This window comes from Chrysemys picta, unplaced genomic scaffold (assembly GCF_011386835.1).
Source record: "Chrysemys picta bellii isolate R12L10 unplaced genomic scaffold, ASM1138683v2 scaf1759, whole genome shotgun sequence".
Lineage (NCBI taxonomy): Eukaryota > Metazoa > Chordata > Testudines > Emydidae > Chrysemys > Chrysemys picta.
Window position 1 is genome coordinate 1 of NW_027054464.1, and position 12,000 is coordinate 12,000.

The 12,000-nt window shown below is 43.9% G+C and overlaps 1 protein-coding gene across 1 annotated transcript; it reads left to right on the plus strand.

Annotated features, from left to right (window-relative positions):
• Window positions 1–3,323: 3,323 nt before the first annotated feature.
• Window positions 3,324–11,358, plus strand: LOC135980071 (centromere protein F-like). Its single transcript, XM_065580152.1, has 3 exons — window positions 3,324–3,444; window positions 5,787–5,909; window positions 10,723–11,358. The coding sequence occupies exons 1-3, from the start codon at window positions 3,376–3,378 to the stop codon at window positions 10,864–10,866; spliced, it is 336 nt and encodes a 111-aa protein (XP_065436224.1). The 5' UTR covers window positions 3,324–3,375; the 3' UTR covers window positions 10,867–11,358.
• The last annotated feature ends 642 nt before the right edge of the window (window positions 11,359–12,000 follow it).

The following is a 12,000-nucleotide window of genomic DNA, read 5'->3' on the forward strand; positions in this document are numbered from 1 at the left end:
GCTTATGCGCTGGTACATTGTGCCCTGCTGGTCCCATGCCCTCTCAGTTCCTTCTTTCCACCAGTGACGGTTGTTGGAACGCTTCCTGTTTTCACAAGTCCGATAGTGGTTTCTCTAACTTTGGACTCTGAGTTTTTCTTGTATATCGTTACTGTAGTGTTAGCAGTTAGCATTTAGGAGCGGAATCCCATTAGGGACATAGCCCCAAGGACGGGGTATGGCCGGTCCCTGGGGTTTAAGCCATGGGCTGGGTGCAGCAAACCTATGTCTATTAGTGACCTGAACACGAGCTGCCTTAAGTGCCTCAGAGAGGCGCATATTAAAGAGAAGTGTAGGATCTGCAAAAACTTCAGACCTCGCTCTCTTAAAGACAGGGATATCTGATTAAAAGCCATGTTGATGGAGGCTGCCCTGTGCCCTGCTTTGGAACCATGCCGCTGGAGACTGTGGTGCTCAAGTGTAGTTGGCTACAGCAACTACACTTCCCCAAGTGAGGGACCTTCCTGGGACCAAAGTATTGTAGTCCTGGACCTAATGATCTCCCCCCTGTCCCTGTTAGAGCCTTTATCACCTCTCTATCAAGACAGGATTTTTGGTGACTGTTATCTCTGCTCAAAGGATAAGCTAGATTTAGGTGTTAATGGCAGGACCTCTTTTACTATATTTCACAAAGACAAGATGACTGTTCTTTGATCTCGCCCTAGGTTCTTATTCAGAGTGGTCTCAGGCTTTTGTTTGCATCAGGGCATAGACCCTCAGTGTTTCCCCCAAAACCTCATTTGACTCCTGGAGAGGCAAAACTTCATATGAGTGGTGTCTTTAGGGCACTTTTCTATCACCTCCATAGAACAAAGCCTTTCCATAACTGGCCTAGAACTTTTTTTGTAATATTTGGGACAGGTCTAGAGGGCTCATTATTTCAACCCAGAGACTTTTGAAATGGATATTTGACTGCATAAAGATCTTCTGTGAACTAAATAAATTAGATCCACCTTCTCATATTATAGGGTTACCATATAGCCTTAGCAAGCAAAAAAGAGGATGGGAGGAGCCCCGCCCTAGCCCCACCCCTGTCCTGCCCTAGCCCCACCCCTGCCCCTCCCACTTCCCGCCCCCCTCAGAACCCACAACCCTCTCCCCAGCTCCTTGTCCCCTGACTGCCCCCTCCTGGGACCCCTGCACCTAACTGCCCCCCAGGACTTCACCCCTACCTAAGCCTCCCTGCCTCCTTGTCCCCTGACTGCCCCCTCCTGGGATCCCTGCTCCTAACTGCCCTCCAGAACCCCACCCCCTACCAAAGCCTCCCTGTTCCTTATCCCCTAACTGCCCCTTCCTAAGACCCCCCCCAACTGTCTCCCAGGACCCTACCCGCTACCTGCCCAAAACCTTATCCATACTCCCCCCAGAAAGCTCCCCAGAAAGGGGGGTGCGTGTGTGTGTGCGTGCATATTAAGATACCTGCTGATGCTACACTGTGCACTGTCAACCCAAAAGAACCCAATCTCATGCACATGGGGCACGTACACACCTAGAGCAGGATCCATGTAGCCAAAACAGCTCAAAAGAAGCCAGTTAGTGTAAGGAAAATAACTTTTTTGTAACATGATATTCTGATTTTGCCACTAAGGGGCAAATTTTAGTAGCTCGTATTCAAATTGAGGGAAAGTTAGTGGGAAAATATTTTAAGTATCTCCACTCTGACCTTCCCTCTTTCATTTTTTTTCTCCTTTGTCACACTCTCCCTTGCTATTTTTATTTGGATTTTTTCTTTTCTTTTAGTTTGGCAGCTGGATGGATCTGCATTTGTTAGTGAAACAATTTATTGGCCTACCACGAATTAAATTGACTAAAGCCATGTTCCTTACCTGTTGATAATAGTAGTCTGGTGGTTATAACTTGGTAAGAGGAAGTGAATCCGTAGTTCTTCAAGGTAGGCTGGGCAGGCAGGCTACCAATTTGTTCACCTCTAACTTATAGTTAGACGATAAAAAAATCAGAAAAAAGCGTGAACATTTTGCTAGTAATTGGCTCACTTATTCCTGAGTGTGACCCTCCCCACCTGCCTTCTTCTGCTCCTGGCAGGCCAGCCCAGGGTAGGAGTGGGCCTTTGGAAAGGGTATGAGGGCAGAGGGGCGGGGGGTAAGTGGGGGAGACAAAGATTTGGGGAAATGGATCACTGGGATCCAAGAGGGTTGGGGACTTCATAGGATGGGTCTCTGGCTGGCAATGAGAGTGGGAACAGGCTGTGGGGGTACTTGAGGACATGGGATGGAGCAGGTGTCTTGCTGGAGGATAGGAGGGTGCTTAGGAGAAAGCAGAGGGGAAGCACTAGCACTTCACTACCTTCTCCATCTGACAAACCTGCTATGATTTGTTAGAGGGGAGTCCTGCAACTGCTGCCAAGAGAAGTTTGGCAGAGAGGTTTGTTGCCAGGAGACGCCACTAGTGCTTTCCCTTCCCTATCTTCCTCCACTTTCTGCTCCCCCACTTAGCTCTCTCTTTTCCTTACCAACCTCAACACCCTCTACTAAAAGTTCTGTGCCCCTCATAGCCCTATTCCCCCACATAAATTCCCTCTCAAATTCATGTAGAGCCCCAACCATAAGGACCGTGGGGCTGGGAAGAAGCCTCAAAAACTAATTATACCTGGATGGATATCTACTTTGCATCTCCTAAAGATTGCAGGAGATGGGCTGGATTCCTAAGGATCTTCGGAGGTGTGCATTAGTGAAGTTCTGCTCCCCCAGAACTGAGGCGGGAGGAGTGAATGCCCCTCTACCAAACTTCTGTTGCTACTCAGTCTTATGTTAAGTCAAATTGAAAAAACTAAGGCAGTTTCCTCACAAAAAACATTTTTACAGCAGTAAGTTAAACATGTAATCATAGCAAAGAAGGGCATTTTTCCCCCCAAAGGATCATGATTATTGGGGATTAGTCTGGTTGCTTAGTTGTAATGCTCAATGTTGTTATGGAGATCTACTTTTGAATTGATATATAAGCTTCATTCCATTATTTGCTAGTATTTTTTTGATCTACCTGTATTGGTGTAACAGATTCAGTAGGCTACTCTGATTGGCCACACTGAGTCCTGGCCATTAGTGGCCATAACCGAATTTAGGCTTTACTTAAAAATGGTTTTTAAACTCTTTTTGCTTCTGTAAGAGAGGGCTTTAGTGTAATTAGTAACTATTTACAGAGACTATTTACAGTCCCTCCCCCATGTTTTCCAGTGTTAATAGTTCTAGTAACTTGACTAGAAACATGTAACAGGAGTGTGTTTCTCCCTCCTCCCGCCCCCTCCCCCATCTTCTACATTTCTAGGAAGTATTACGTCAGCTCCGTGCCTTACAGACAGTGGCCCAGCAGTGCAAGGAGATGAAACTCAACCAGGACTTGCAGCAAGCCAAGAACGATTCCGATGGTCTACGGGCAGAACTTGACAACGTAGGATTTTTAATATCTGAACTATTCAAATGGAAGTGGTGATGCTGAGTTTTTATTTCATGTAAAATTTTAACTGTCCTCTTTTTTGTGTTTAAAGATCTATACATGACTAATATTTAAGTGCAACTAAATACATCACAGGTGAGAGCAAGCTGCGCTATGTTCCTGTCACAGGGTGAGCTGGTCCATTCCAAGACTGGGGCACAGCTGCACTTTTTCTCAGGTTTAGCCCATCTCCCTGTATGATGGGAATGAATACAAGGGTCATGTGACAGAAGCATGCATCTAAACAGGCCTGCTGGTTTAGATGCATGGCAGCCTGTAGTCATTCAAGAGAGAGACCCTCCACCACGCCCCAAAAGTTCAGAGAGACACACTCTCTCTCCTTAGTTCCCAGGCAGAGAGCCTGTGAAGAGGACAAGTGACAATTTTCCAGAACTCTAAGGCAGAAGACTTTGGGGGGAAGAGATTTACAAGGAACTGGAAACTGTGCAGGGATAAGCCTCCATTGATGGACCTGCAGGATGCAGAAATCCCAGCTAAGAGAGGGGCTGGACTGCAGGGATGGGCATGTTCTCATAAAAACCTGGAAAAACTTGAGGCATTATAAACGGAAAGGAATAATTGAGGCTGCTAAGGGTATGTTTGAGTGTTGTGTTATGATAATAAACCAAACTGGAAGAGAGCACTACTGTAAAATCGCCACATGTGATAGCTGGTTTGATGCAAGATTGAAGGTAAACTGAGGTAGCAGATGGGCCCAAAGTCAGTTTGGGGGTAATGCCCTGGAACCCTTCCCTTTAGACTTGTTCGGATTTGAGCACTGCTTCTTTTCTACCCACACTCTCTAATAGAAAACTGCTTTTTTATTTTTGATACACATGGTCTACACTGACTTAATACAGAGGTTCTAAATTTGTCCACGATAGCTGTCCGGCATAGCTATGTGAGCACATTAATCAAACATTTTCTACAGAGGAGAAAATACTAACCACTACACATACTCTTCTTTCCATGTTTACTCTTGAAACACTCGCTTCATACTGAAACTTGGACGTCTAAAGGTTTTTATCCAGAAAAGCGTCCTCCTTTCTAGAATGGAACTAAATTATTTCATTCTCATTTTTTTCTCTCTTGATGTTGGTAATAAATTTACTTCCTTTTTAATTTGGAGTACTATAGAGCTCTTATGACAGATATAAAACAGATTAAAAAGGTTGAAAACCAGGTAGAATTTGGTGGTGTCACAGTTATGGTCTCGTTAACTTCCTGGTTTAGATAGCGATATAAAGTCAGGTGATAAATTTAAGATTGAGCATAGCACTACACTAATTTCCCTTATCCCCAAAGAATGTAGTTCTGGAGACAGAGGTGCAAGCTGAATGTCTTTGTTGGTCCATAAATACAGGGAATTAAGGTGTACAAATACTGGTTTTTAAGAACATGTAACCTATTCCTTGAATATATAGTAAGTGGGAAAGGTAGAGTAATTTGTCAATCTCTTGATATTTGTGTGAGAGAAATAAAGCATCTGACTTGCTGTACCCAAACAAAAAGTGAGAACTGTGTTTTTCTCCGACATTTGGATTGTATAGAACTGAGTCTAGTTTGGTATTGATCCTTTCTGTTTGTTGGCTGTTCAATGGCATATTTGGTGATAGCTGATTATCGGTCCAACACCTAAACGTTACCTCTCAAATGAGCAGTTGAGGACTGAGTGGGAATGGGGAAGCATCTTCTAAATCTAATAGGTGCTTGCTTTGACAAAATATGTTACGTTAAAAAAAATTGAGAGCAAGTGTTAAATCTGCTGCCCTTATGATTGAACTTAAAAGAAAGCTCTGGTTAGGATTCCCAATGATTAACAGACTGTACTATAAATATTGCTTAAATTATGAATATATTTATACATTACAACTATATACTTGAAAATGTGCCTGAAAATATTTTTCATATCCTTGCCCAGTCTTGAGTTAAAGATTTGTGTTACCTTAACATGTATTGGTTTTGGTATGATACAGAATCTAGAACCCGGGACTGGACAGTGAAAGGAGGATGGATTTTTCAGATATCTGGCCTATTTTTAATTGTACTTTTTTAAAGCCATCATGCTGAGTTTCAAGGATTAGGGCCAAATTCTGCTCTTAGTTATACAACGCAGAAGTCAACAGTTACTCCAAAGTTCTCTTTCTGTAAGAGGAAGCAGAACATAGCTTATTCTTTTTGCTTTGTTTTATAACGTATCTTTGGAGCTCATCATTTCAAGGGACATCAGGAATTTTTAATTTTTTTAAATAGATTAAATATGACTACAAATAAAATGTGATGTGTTTTCCTCATAGGCAATAGCAGTGAAACATCATTTGGAAAACAACTCCAATGAGCTTACAGAGAGGCTGTGCAGAGCAGAAGAGGCTTTACTGGCAAGCCAGTCAAAGCAAAATGAGTTGAGGAGAAACTTTGAGGTAAAGAAATCAGAGGGGCAACTGGAATAATTAACAATTTAAACTGGAAATCAGTAAGAACTGGTGCCATTTAGGCCTTACTGACTCACAGGGGAACTCTGCAAGCTGTGTGTTGGAGAATAGTGTATTTCCACCAGAAGTTGTGTTTCGATACTGTCTTAATCTGGCTGTCCTTTTTTGGACCATCTTAAGACTGTGACAATGTTCCTCCTCTGCCTTGGTGAGCCCTGCACTTATTGGCGGATTTGCTCACCTCAGAGATTCACGGCAGCCCTCAGTTTGGACACTTTTGTGGCTCAAACCTGCCATTCATTCAGCTAACCTCATCACTGGCCAGCATGGGGAAAAGGAAGGAGAACAATCCCCGTAGTCTCCGCTGACCCACCTTGGGTCATGGGGACAGGCCAGGGACCTTCCCCTCTGGTGGGACTCACAGTCCAAGTCAACTCCTCTTAGGGTGACCAGATGTCCCGATTTTATAGGGACAGTCCCGATTTTTGGGTCTTTTTCTTATATAGGCTCCTATTACCCCCCACCCCCTGTCCCGATTTTTGACACTTGCTGTCTGGTCACCCTGACTCCTCTTATATCCAATAGGGGGAAGGGAGAGGGGGGAACCTGGGCCTGCCCTCTACTCTGGGTTTCAGCCCAGGGCCCTGTGGATCGCAGCTGTCTACAGAGTTTCATGTAACACCTGTGTGACAGCTACAACTCCCTGCGCTACTTCCCCATAGCCTCCTCCCAACACCTTCTTTATCCTCACTACAGGACTTTCCTCCTGATGCCAGATAGCGTTTGTACTCCTCGGTCTTCCAGCAGCACGCCCTCTCACTCTCAGCTCCTTGCGCACCCTTCACTGACTGAAGTGAGGTCCTTTTTAAACCAGGTGCCCTGATTAGCCTGCCTATCTTAATTGATTCTAGCAGCTTCTTAATTGGCTCCAGGTGTCCTAATTAGCCTGCCTGCCTTAATTGGTTTCAGAAAATTCCTGATTTTTCTGAAACTGCCCCGTTATCTTACCCAGGGAAAAGGGACCTGCTTAATCTGGGGCTAATATATCTGCCTTCTCTCACTCTCCTGTAGCGGGCCCCTGCCCTGTGGACCCGCCCTTTCACCGTAAGCCGGCTATACGACTTGAAGCTGGTTCGTTTCCAGACTGCGCCAAGGAAACATCTATACACGCTCGTGCTCCACACCCTGCACTTCCTCACTCTCGCGTCACACCCCGACACAAAGTGGCAGGACCTCCTGCCACTTCTAGAGGGTGAGGAGCCCCGGTGGGCCAGCCTATACTCCACCCTGTTCCCAAGGTCTGCCGGGGATGTCAGTTGGCAGCTCCTTCATGGGGCTGTGAGCATGGGCATGTACTTGGCGCGGTTCACCCCCGTCCCGGGACACCTGCCTCTTCTGCGGCGTGAGGGAGACCCTGGCGCACGTTTACCTGGAGTACGCCAGGTTGCAGCCCCTATTCCGGGTCCTCACAGATATCCTGTTGCGTTTCTGGCTGCACTTTTCCCCTCACCTCCTTATTTATGCACTCTCTATCCGTGGCCCCACAAAGTCATGGGACCTCCTGGTCAACCTCCTCTTGGTCCTGGCTAAAATGGTCATCTATAAAACCAGGGAGAGGAGGTTGGCGGATGGAGTCTCCTGTGACTGTGGGGCCTCTTTCTGATCCTCCGTCCATTCATGCATCTGGGCAGAGTTCCTCTGGGCGGCGTCCACTGACTCCCTTGACGCCTTCGAGGAGCAGTGGGCACTGTCCGGGGTTCTCTTCTCATTGTCCCATTCAGGTTCCCTTCGGACCCTTTGACCGCACTCCTGTCCCTGTTATTTCATTAGTTGTCCCCCAAAATCACTTGGTTTCCAGGTCTTGTGGATCCCCCGCTAAGGCTGGGGGGATCTTTTAGCTGTGGGCGGGCTTTGGCCCGCCCACTTCCTGGATCCCAATAGGATCACTCTCCTGTAGCCCTCTGGCCCGACCCTGTCACAAGACCTATAGAAGTGATACAAAATAAGGCCCTGATCTTGCAGTTTTTGCAATTGATTCCATGTGGACTGACCCCAGGCACAAAATTGGTTGTATGGTCAGGGTTTCAAAAAATTATTTTGCACTAGCTATACTACAGATAGGGTTAAAGTTCATATGGAATTATTTGTCTAATCTAATTATGTCGTATGGTTCAAAAGACTCTTTGTTTAGTCCTAAAAATAAAATATATTAAATATCGGGTTGAGTTCATTTGGAAATTCTAGAATCATTAGCTGCTTCCTAAGTATAAGTGTGTTTGGCCTAATTCCAAGATTTCGTGGAGGAATGGGTTCTTTTTTGGTCACACAATCAATTTAAAGCAAGAGAAAATCCCCAAAATGATTTGTACATTTTTACTTTTTCAAGCACTATAGACTAGCATTATCATCAAAATTCTAACTATGAAGCCAGATCCTGACCTGGAATATATCAGCATAGCTCCATTGAAATCAATAAAGTTATTCCAATTTACACGAAAAGGATTTGGCTGTAAATTTTGATTTTAAAAAAAACCTTGATTGTAGATTAAAAGATTTTCCTTTTAATTTGGAATTAGAAGGAAAATGAAAGGGAAGAGAAGTCAGAATAGTCATAGAAGCAACAGCCGAGATTTTTTTTTTTTAAGTTCTTATATTGTGCCAATTGCTGGTGTATCTGAATGCTTTCCAGAGTTAAGAATAATTAAGGTGACTAGCATCTGTTATTTGAGGTTTCTATTTCTCCCATATCCCCCAGAGCAGTGGTTTTCAACCGCTGGTCCACAGACCCCTGGGAGTTTGCAGACTGTCTAAGAGGTCCTCGAAAGGTTGTCCTTACAACGGAACAGTGGTTTTCAACCCGTGGTCTGTGGGGATCCACAGACTATGTCTAAGATTTCCAAAGAGGTCTGCACCTCCATTTGAAATTTTCTAGGGTCCGCAAATGGAAAAGAGGTTGAAAGCCATTGTCCCAGAAGGTAAAGGGTGTGTGGGTGGGGTGGGGTGGGGTGGGGTGGGGGGAGTGTAAATATGAAAAATGGTGATGTTAGTTGTCATTCTAAGTTTTTGCAGGAGTGAATTTCATAGTATTGGGCCAGCTCCTGAAAAAGCCCTGTCTCCTGCATATGCTAGTTTTACTTCTGATGTGTAGACAGTTGTTCCTGAGGAACACAGCTACTGAAGTCTGAGAGAGTAAGATGGAATTTTGGGCCCATGTTCTTTATAACTTCAAAAATAAAGACAGATTTGATTGAGTGTTCTGTTGGGGAATCAGCGGAGTGAGTGAAACATAGGACTGATGTACTCAAGTGAACCTGTATTACTGAGGAGGTGTGCTGCTGTGTTCTGTAACTGTTGCAGATTTTTCAGGGCAGATGCATTCGAGTCTAAATACGTTGGATTTCGATTATTCAAGCAAGAGTTAATGATGGCCTATGTGAATGAGGCCAAATTATAATTGCAAATGATGGGATGGGATGTACATGAAGGTGGGAGAATGCATGTCTTGTAAATGGTTTTGTGAAAGTCCAGCATCAGAGCATGGGATTTTTTTGCAGCTATGTTAGGTTGTTGGTTCCAGATTTTTGTTGAATGCTTCTTAATTAGAGCCACTTGTGCTGAGTCACAGCAAGAGGGGCGGGCCTTTCAGTCATTTAAACCCCTTGAATTTCATTGGTATTTTGAACACAGGAAGCTCAGAATTCCTGCAGCTTTGAGACATTTTTCAGACATCAGCATTGTCTAAAAATTTTGTCTCTTGACAACTGTGTATTTTAGAATGATTGATGATAGTGTGTGTGTGTGTGTGTGTGTGTGTGTGTGTGTGTGTGTGTGTGTGTGTGTGTTTCTCAATATAACAGTTGGATATTTTGGACTAGGAGGTTGTGAAACAAAAGGAAAATAACTAGAAGCAGCAACGGTTTAATTCATGTTCTTTGGGTGACTTGTTTAAATAGCTGAAAATACAGACCTGCTGTGCCAGCAAGGATTTAGGTTGTTTTCCATCCAGACCCTCCCTTTTCTTGAATTTGGCTTCTGTGCACTGGTGCCCATCTGCTAGTAGTAAGTAGATGAATAAATGATGGCTTGCTTCCAAGAGAGTCCCACCAGAGCCATGCCATCTGTTACCCAGCAATGCAGGAGTTTGGGTGGAAGGAGTTAGTTTCTTAGAAATCACTTTTATTTTAAGTTCCCAGGTAGGACATAGTTGTATGGGGTATTCTAACTTTTCTTAACTTATTTGGAAAAAAGATGCTTAGAAAATTTTCTATCCCGAACCCCCAGGTATTATTGAGTAATAATACTTTGCATCTAATGCTATCTTGCTAACAAGAGCAACTTCATATATTTGAATCATCCACACAGAGATGGGTGGTCTGAGAACAGGAGCTGGAACTGGAAACTTCTCCTGTGTTCTGATACTGGCAGTGAAATTGACTCCCCTCTGTGGCTTTGGGCAAGTCACTTAACTTCACTGACTCCGTTTTTGTGGGCTAGATTCTATCCTGTGTCAAGATCTGCTATGGGCAGGCAACAGAGAACTGGTTGCAGCTCCCTGGTTCCATATCCTGAGCCAGCTAAGTACTGCTGTGATCTGTGCCAGCTGGGAGATGTCCCAAAAGGATTGTCTGCCCTCTGAGGATTGCCAAGAGTGCAGTTTGTGTTCCTAACCACTGTAAGTGCTTAGAAACCAAGGCCCAACTTTCCAGAGTCTTCATGGGACTCAGAGGGGTAGTATGCCACATCACACTACTCTCCGTTTATTGACTTAATCGACTGTTTTGTAACTAATGTTTTGTTGTAGGAAATGAAGAAGGAAAAAAACCTTCTTTGCTGCCAGTCTGATGAAAAAACACAAAAAATCCATCAGCTGGAAGAAGCACTTAAAATAGCCCAACACCTTCTAACAGAGACCCGGAAGAATGCTGAAGAGATGAAAAGTGAGTGACACATTTCTACCCATTTAAATCCCGTTACAAACTATTACTTCAGTGTGGGAGATCTGTAAACTTCATTATAAATGGTGATTTGAAGCGTCCCCAAGAAATAATAAGTTCCCACTGTGTGATATAGTTAAATTAACTTTCAGCTAATACACGCAATTCTCTTTCCAAACTGAGATGGAACTTCTTTATACAAATATACTAACTCATAAAATTATATGGTTTTAAAGCGATTTAAAATGAGGAATAAATATGTCCCAAACAAAACTATATGGTCAGCAAATTAAATACTACAATGTGCTCCTGTGTTTTAAAATCCCAAGCAAACAAATAAACCTCAAACTATTATCCTTTAGCTTGTATATGGACTCCATCAAGCTAAAACGTGATGAAATGTTACCCGCCGAGCCCTAATTTGACTTTTCCCTACATTTGTCTATCTGGTTGGGAAAATGCATTTTGCAGACTGAGGTTTGAGAGAACAGGTAATTCTGCTAACTAGCAGAAGGAGACTGCTCCCACTGTAAAGAAGGAGACTGCTCCCACTTATCGCTGTAGAAGTCTAACTTCACTTAATGAGATTTCAAAATTAAATTTATGGACCTAGTCCTGCTCCTATTTTAATCAGTATTTCTGCACTCTCCAATCCATGAGGCCATCCAAATAACTGCTTTGCGTTTTGATCTTATTCTTGGCAAGTGGCAGCACTTTCGGCTAGCTAAGAAAATGTAATGCCTTCTAAGCCCATTTTCTTGCTTTCGCTATCTTTTATCTGTGGTTCTTAAGGTGTCAAATGGGAGCATTCTCTCAGTTTTCTGGAGGGAATAATTATGAACAAAAAAATAAGTCAGAAGATGTTTGTGCTGTAGCTCTTCACTGCAGCCAACAATAACTTGTCCTAATTGAAACATAACTGAATGTTGGTGCCCAGAGTCCTAGGCTGTCACTCTTAACCCCCGGACGGTTCTTCCTCTCTAAGAAGTCTCTGATTATCCTCTCTAGTTATACCTTTTCCCCCTTGTAACGGTGTGGGACTCACCCCTGCGGCGCCCCCTTCTGGTCATCCAGGGACTTAGCTCATTTCTAGCCAGAGCACCCTCTGATGGTCACCATCCTGCTCGACATTAGCCCCCGTGTCC